This window comes from Psittacula echo (genome assembly GCF_963264785.1).
Source record: "Psittacula echo genome assembly, chromosome: Z".
NCBI lineage: Eukaryota > Metazoa > Chordata > Aves > Psittaciformes > Psittacidae > Psittacula > Psittacula echo.
In genome coordinates this window covers 65,041,934-65,049,751 of record NC_137742.1, presented here as the reverse complement: position 1 = coordinate 65,049,751, position 7,818 = coordinate 65,041,934, and the positions used below count along the sequence as shown (strand labels likewise).

The window sequence follows — 7,818 nt, the reverse complement described above, 5'->3', positions numbered from 1 at the left end:
AAAAAGTCTTTGGGTGTTTGAAATGTATTAACTTCATGCTTTTAAGTACATTACAGTGTCTATAAAGTCACATTTTTTTTTTTTATCCCCAAGGGTAAGGCAGGAATGAAGGAGAAAAAGAAGGACAAAAGGTAGGAGGGAAGAAAAGAAGAGGGAAAAAAATCATTAAAAGATTCCATTTTTCTATTAGTTAAATAGTATATAGCACTATGATAAAACTAATCTCTATTTCTAGTTTCATAGTACACAAAGCGAATTGGCCTAGAATTTATTTTCAGATGATCAAGCTTTCTGAATTCACATCATCATACACATTAGCCTAGTGTACAAAATAGACTGACTTGCAGCTTTTCAAAAAAGAATCATGAACCTTCCAAACCAAGTGACTGATTCTGTGATCATATTAGCAGGATTCTAAATACCTAAAGGAATTGCACAGATACGTCACTATGTTTTACCTCATCATAGGCAGAGTTAAAACCACATACCACAAGTGGTTTATAGGGAATATACTTCCCAAGTTAGGCTATCTTACTGTAGCTTATTCCTAAATAATCCCCATATAATCAAAGGAAGCAAGCATCTGTGCAGATCTGTGAGGATCTGGACTTGACAGATCCTTCCTTGCAGACAGGAAGTTTTTACTACTGAGCTGGAGATGAACAAGCCAGTTAAGACTCTAAGTGATGGCATCACTGATCTTATTTAAAACTGAATGCTTCATAAGGGCAACACTAGGAAGCTGTGATCTGTGCAGAGAGCATTAAAGACTATAAATGAGTCAAACATATTTTACAAATAAGTCAAAGAAATTATAGACTGTACCATCACCATAGTAATCTGTTACCAACATTCCTGGACTCTGATAGTTTAGAAATAATTCTATAAATCTATGAAAGATATGGATTGTCTGATAACATACTGTTTTATGTATCTATCTTGCAAGACTCACTCTACTTGGACCATTCTTTTTTATTGCTGTTATCCAGCTGTTTCTGTAGGCAAAGCACAGTAAAAAAAAAAAAAGGCATGTGCAGTATTCTTCCAGGTAGACTGTGAATAGCAACAAATAGCTCATAATAAGGAAGCAATTTAATAAAGATATTTTGGAAATATTTTTCATAAGGTAAAAAACCCTGTTTCACATGCTCCCTTATTCCTTCATAAATCAACAGTGTTCCATCTACAAAATAATGCATAGGCAACCAACTTTAATACACATACTTATATGTTTCCCTCATCTAGCATTTTGTTGACACCATCACAAAGTTTCTGCAAATGGAGTTTATAAGGTCCAAAGGGATTGTACAAGGCAGCCAAAAATTCACAATCAGAGAAGTGATCAAACACATTGTTGACACGTCCATGTGACTTCGCAGTTAGGTGACGCTGAATGATTTCATGAAGCAGCTCTCTACAGTCATTTAACAGTTTGGACAAAAAATTCCTGTCAAAGGTGTAATCCACCTGATGGAAACTGACCACGGTCTTAGCCAGCTGATGAACTTTCTTCTTGAATTTCTCCATCAATGCTATTTCATCCTGATTAAACTGGTTGTTCCTGTAGAGAATGGCCAACTTGAGGACTATCTTAATGAGGTTTTTGATTATTTTCTCTGCTTCCTTTTTATTTTGTGTATATTCCTTTGTCACTCTGTAGAGCTCATCTAAAACATCACTGCTTGTATCATCGATCAAAGTAGTTGCTATTGATTTGGATACCATTTTTCCAAGGATCTTCTTCTGGGCCTGAATGGCCAGGCTTTTGGAGTTGAAGACATCTGTGGCCACTGGAGGGGGAGAAAGAAAAACAGCATGTAGTCAATAGTTCATAACGAACACACCATAGAGAGTAAGTTGAGGAATATTTCCATATCTACCCATTCATGTCAGTCCTACTAAATGCCACAAAAAACCACAAACAACAAAGCACGTTGTTGCAGAATAACCCATTTTTTCAATCCCTAAAATGCTGTTGTCTTTAGGTTTACATTTTTTTAGACCTTTGCCTTTGAGAAAACACAAAATGAGACAGAACTTGCTCAAAAGTGGTTTAAAACATGCCTTCACATATGGATTGATGTGATTTCAAACTAAGGCAATAAACCTGCCCTATTTGATTATACGAATCATAAGCCTGATCCAATTCTCACATTCATAATGAAATCTGAAACCCCGACTATCCTAACATCATGACAATTACCACAGCTACTCAATTAGACACCAATTCCATGAACTGACTGTTGCAAAACTTTCTCCTGCTTAACGTTCACATCCCACACATCATTTTTTTCAATAATAGGAACACAAAAATCTTTTATCAGCAAACAATACAAAGATTCTCTGAATGCAGTCTGAAGTTAGTTTTCGGAAGGGAAGCAAGTATAAATGAACACTTCTATGTCTTACACAGACATGCAGAAATAGCCAAAAATAGGGATTGCCATAATACTTGCTAGCATAATTTCATAAAGAAATCCTCTGTGACCAAAAAAGTAGATTCTAGAACACATTTCCACCTCCAAAACTATGCCTGCTTGCACCAATATACCAAATGACTGGTTTGCAATTTCTTCAAATACTTAAGAAACTTGTTTTGTGGAATGTTTCCGTTCATATTCGGTTTCCAATGACAACTATTTACAGCACATTTCCTTTGCAGCACCTTCTCCACTGAAGCTGATGTGAATTTGTATTTCCATGTTGAACTGCCTGGGAGACAGCTGCCTCAACACTGCAGCTTTCCTGGAGGCTCAGACAGGCTGAAGGAAAGCTTCATCTGTTTATATTCACTTTGCATATGGAAGGTTTGCTTTGCAGACACAGGGCCTGGAAACTTTTTTTTTTCTTTTAATGAAAACATAAACCCTGCAGATGCAAAACAGTGAGACCCTGAATTTGGAAAGGGTTTCCCTTTAACTGTTTGTATTTGGGCAGCTGGGTGTGTTCAAACAATGGGTGCCTCTGGGGTTCCAGCAAATAGAAAGGGCTTGTCCTTCAGGACAGGAGATAAAAATCTGTATTTTTTTTTTCTCTTTAACAGCACTTTTGATAAACTTAGTAACAAGGTCCTTTTCTGTCACCTCAGAAACTTTCAAGCATGTTTGTTTGTTAAAACTTTCAGTGCATTCCTGTATTTTGCTTTGAAGCACGAACTGTCTGAGTGCATTTCTTAAAATCTTTATTACTCAAGGACACTCAAAAACCAAAGAAACCATTGTTAACCATCTTGGGCAAAGCACTCAAGATCACGAGACAGACACACTTCTCAACCACAAAGATACAGGAAGACGTTAAAGATGCTAAGCAGTCAATCTGAACTGAAAATATTCAATTCACTTTGCATTTTTAAGAAAAAAAAACTGCAACTGTTACTAATCAAATAAAGCTAATCAAAGTATTTCACAGACTGGTCAAATACTAGAACTTTGCAGCCAATGCTTTAGAAAAATCTACAGATGATGATAGCTTTTTTCTCCAAGACAGGAATATTGATTGCTCTTTCATATGTTTCATTTCTTAAAGCCGTCCAATATACTAATTGCTCGTGATGTCTTCTTTCTGACACTTCACAAAGATACACAGACGTTCATACTATTAGCAGTTGCTGTATCTTCAGGTACAGTTCTAACAGTTTACACATAACAACCTGCAAAGCATCAACTTCAAGAAACTGAAAACATGGGCATTTTTCTAAAAATTTTAGGTTTTCAACAAAAATCAAAACAAAACAAATACCTTAGAGTATGTAATTTAGTATATGACAAAGCGCAGCTTGACCTGTAATTACCATTGCTAAGCAAAACAGAAATTGTTCACTTACAAGAAGCGTTAAACTCTTAAAGGAATTTCTCTAAAAACTGTCCAAGTTTTGGGACTACTCAGCATGGCCCATTTTCTACCTGCTTTGCAATATGCTTGAAGTCAGCTTCTTTCCCCCTGTGTTATTACATGGCTTCTAACTTAACAGCACATTATGTAAAGTTCATATTTCAGTATTTCAGTCAATCCAAAAAGAAACTTACAAGCTATTTGTATTTTATAATCAGAATTTTTCCTCACTGCTCATGACAGAAAGACCTAAAATGTATTTCACAGCCTACTTCTTGAATAAAACTAAGTTTAAGCAGTAAGATTATAGAACTTCTTCAGATGGAACACACACACTTCATTAAAACACAGTAAAATTACTACTTACTTGTTCATCAAATGGAATTGCAATTGTTAATGCTGACAGCAGAGAGGCAAAGTAACCTGAGCTGAAGACTGGCCTGAGGCTTATTTGTTCCGCTAAATCCAGCGCACACTTTATCATGCACTTTGAAATGCCATCAGAAGCTATCACAGAGTGAACACGGGTTTTTCCCCCTGACCGTAACAGCAGCTCTTCTCGGCTACCTTGCTCTACTGCCTGCAGTGCTTCATTTTGTTTTGGCACCTCAGAATGCAAAAATACATCACAGTGGTTTCACTTCCTTGAAAAGAGAGCTGAAAGGAAATTGCATTGCTGAGCAAGCAGTGCAACACCAATAGCTGTTATCAGACAACTGGAACAATTAGCAGAAGGGGAGAGAGAAGAAGGTCCTGTGATTCTTAAGGGTAGGGGATGTGTCAAGAAGAAGTTAAAACATTAACCTGGTATCTGCAGATGCAGATACTCTAATGTATTGGAGACGCCTGATTCACGGGTCACAGGGTGCCTGCACCTCCAAGCCCCCTGTTCCCAACATGAGGACAGCCCAACATCTGCTTCCAAACTGCTGACCTGAATTTCAGGCACAAGCATCTGAACACAAGCCTGTAAATCAACGTTTAGACAACTACTTAATGCAGCTTCATTTTCTTAGGGTTGATTGTATGTAGTCACTTTTTAAGTGATTACAGTGATTACAGTAACCTTACCAGGATGTATAAATCTCTGACCACACATATGGTATTGACAAGCCCATCCCTGCACTTTAAACTGAAGTAGTGCTGTTTCTCCAGTGGCCTGCATCGACCCAGAATTTGGGCAGGTAATTCCACTAATTTTAAGCATCTCAAATATAGTTTTTCCTCATGACAACTCTTTATAGCTCCTATTTCTTTCCTGTGCAGTTTTACACTTCACTTTTCTAAGGTGTATCATAAAAAAAAATACCCTTCTGAAATCAATGGGATGTCATTTTTCTGTACAAATCTATGCAAATAAACATGATTATGTTTAGTAAAGCTACCCATCCCCAAAGGAGAGGACTCCAAGGGGAAAGTCTCTCAGAGGAAATCCTGCCTCCATTATGTGGAAATTCACAGATCTTAGGAAAGATGAAGACATTTGCAAAGTCTTATAATTTATTATTTAGAAGAGCAAACAAGTTGTTGGAGGCTGCCTCCTGTGAAAGCTGGGAGCTTAGTAATTATGAAACATCTTAATTTTTCCAACCAACAATATGTGTGTTTAACAGTATCTTGTGTTAGAGTCAAACAAACATTGGACACATGAGCATTCTGGGTGTGTTTTCCCCAGAATATTTTACCTTACACGTATTTTCCTTAAAACTGTAGCAGAAGCATAAATTTTCAGCGGAAATTTGGAATTGTGGGGTTAAAAAGCTCTCAGGAGACTAGTATAAAAGAAGGCTACTACTTATGGCTGTGATGCTGTCTTTTCCTTGACATGGCAGCTAGTACACCTCCATTCATATTGTGGCATTTGCCTCTTACCAAATACCCTATTTCTCAAGTCTATTTAAACTAAAAACAAACAAAACAAAACCAAAAAACAACCCACACACAAACCAACCTAAAAAAAAAACCTCAAACAAACAAACAAACAAAAAACCCTACCAAACAAAACAAAAACAAAACAAAAAACCAACAAAACAAGCCAGTAATATGGGAGGGATTGAATCAGGTTAATTCACTGCCTTAAATCAAGGCAAAATGTTTTTTTCTACAAGATAACAGTTGATGGTAGATTCAGTATCACTTGCAGTTGAGTACATTCAATCTCGTGTACATTGACAATGAATACTTGAGTCACTGAGTAGTTTTAAGCTTGTTGAAATAAAGAAGAACCAGGAAAAAAAAAAAATCCAGTAAAAACTTCCATCATAAATGCCATCCGCATATTTCCAGTATGGCATCGTAAATGCCATCAGCAAGTCAAGAGTTGAGCTTTCTGACTATGAGTTGCATTTCTAGTGTACATACTTGGTATGTTGATACAACAGTCCCAGCGGAAGAGAAAATGTGACTGTAGAGCCATTAATAACAATGCTGCTTCATGAGACAGTTCTCATTTTAGTGACTGGCATGCCACATACTGCACCAGTACCTGGTGAGCACAAGGTCCGAAAACGAAAGGGGGATTTGGGCAAGGCACAAAGAATGCTTATATGGGATTAGGAGGAAAGAGACAGCACCGAATGCTCCATGCGGCATTTAACAGACTGGCTCAAAACAGCTTTGAGAAATGTGGCAACCTATTTCCTGCCAGGCATCCTGTGTGGACGAGTGTGTTTGCCTCTCTACAGACTGTGGGTGAGAGCTACAGCTAAAAGCCCACACACTGTATGAACTGCATGTTCAGTCAGACTCAGAGTGAGAGAGAAGAGCGAGAGAGGGAGGCAACCTGAAATGAAGTGGGATTGACAGAACTCTTCACGAGCACGACATACGCTCTCTGAGTGTATGTGACCGTAACCTGTGCACCTTCAAAATCATGAGATCACCCAGATAAAGGGATAAAAAAATTAATGATTTCTTACTTTTTCTTGGGCCCTCTTCTTTCTCAGTCTTTACTGAGCTATCCTAGTTTTCAATACTGATAAAGGACAGAAACTTAAAAAAAAAAAAAAAAAAAAAAAAAAAAAAAATACACTGAGGCCTATAAATATATGACTTCATGTATAAACACATGACTTCAGTAAGGTAAAACTGTGACAGACTGCAAGAGCTAGCACCAGTGAATGAACAAGTCCTGAAGTACAGAACAGGCAAAAATAGTCATAAACCTGTTACCAGGCCTGTAACTATTTTCACAACGTACTTACTACATGACAATAAGATTTTAAAAAAACCAAAAAAACAAAAAAAACCCCAACAAAACACAGTGGTAGGACTCAGACTATGAATTCTTCAGATATGAATAATATCAGCTGATTTTTCTAGCTGCCACCACAATTTATAGCTTCTTCTAAACTGAGTGAATCATGGTTTCAGAGTGGGGTTTGTCGGTATTTTGTTGTTGTGTTTTGTTTTGGGGCTTTTTTAACATAAGTATCAATTTTTCGATTCTTATCTAAGTGTTACAAAGTTTCCTGGGCAAAAGCTGTATTAAATTTAAAGCTTTTAAAAGCACAGATAAAAGTCCTTGCAATGTAGAAATAGTTCCAAAATCACAGCAGTACCCACATGGCCACTTCAGTATACTGGCCAGTCTTTGGGTTTGTGAGTCTTTGTCCATTTGTTGGCTTTTTAGATGGTGATGAAAACCAAAGCTTGTACCAGGCATGCAAGACATGCACTCTGTCAGCTTTCACTCTTCAGCCTCAGACACTGGGACTGCAACTTCTATGCTGGTGAGAAGAGGCCAGGGCAGCCACAGGGTTTGCTGGGAAAAGGACTACAACAGGGCAGATAGCTTGGGCAAGCACCATCAGGCAGTGGAAAACCCAGAGGGCAAACAGCTAAGCACAGAAGGAGGGAAAGAAAAAAAAAAAGGCAACAAACCAACAAAAAACCACAAGAGCGCTATATGGTACTTATTTCTTCCACATATGCCTCAACTTTTTTGATTCAGGTACATAGGGTCCTTATTTGAAGAGCAAATGTTTT

At 37.6% G+C, this 7,818-nt stretch overlaps 1 protein-coding gene across 1 annotated transcript in view; it reads right to left on the bottom strand.

The window, feature by feature from the left end:
* Positions 1-1,224: 1,224 nt before the first annotated feature.
* The window catches only part of TNFAIP8 (TNF alpha induced protein 8), a gene marked incomplete at its 3' end in the record, with an annotated part of 63,721 nt that continues 57,127 nt past the window's right edge, over positions 1,225-7,818 (bottom strand). Inside the window, exon 2 of the mRNA XM_080637606.1 lies at positions 1,225-1,790. Coding sequence (XP_080493732.1) covers positions 1,225-1,790 — 566 coding nt within the window. The remainder of the gene's footprint in view (positions 1,791-7,818) is intronic.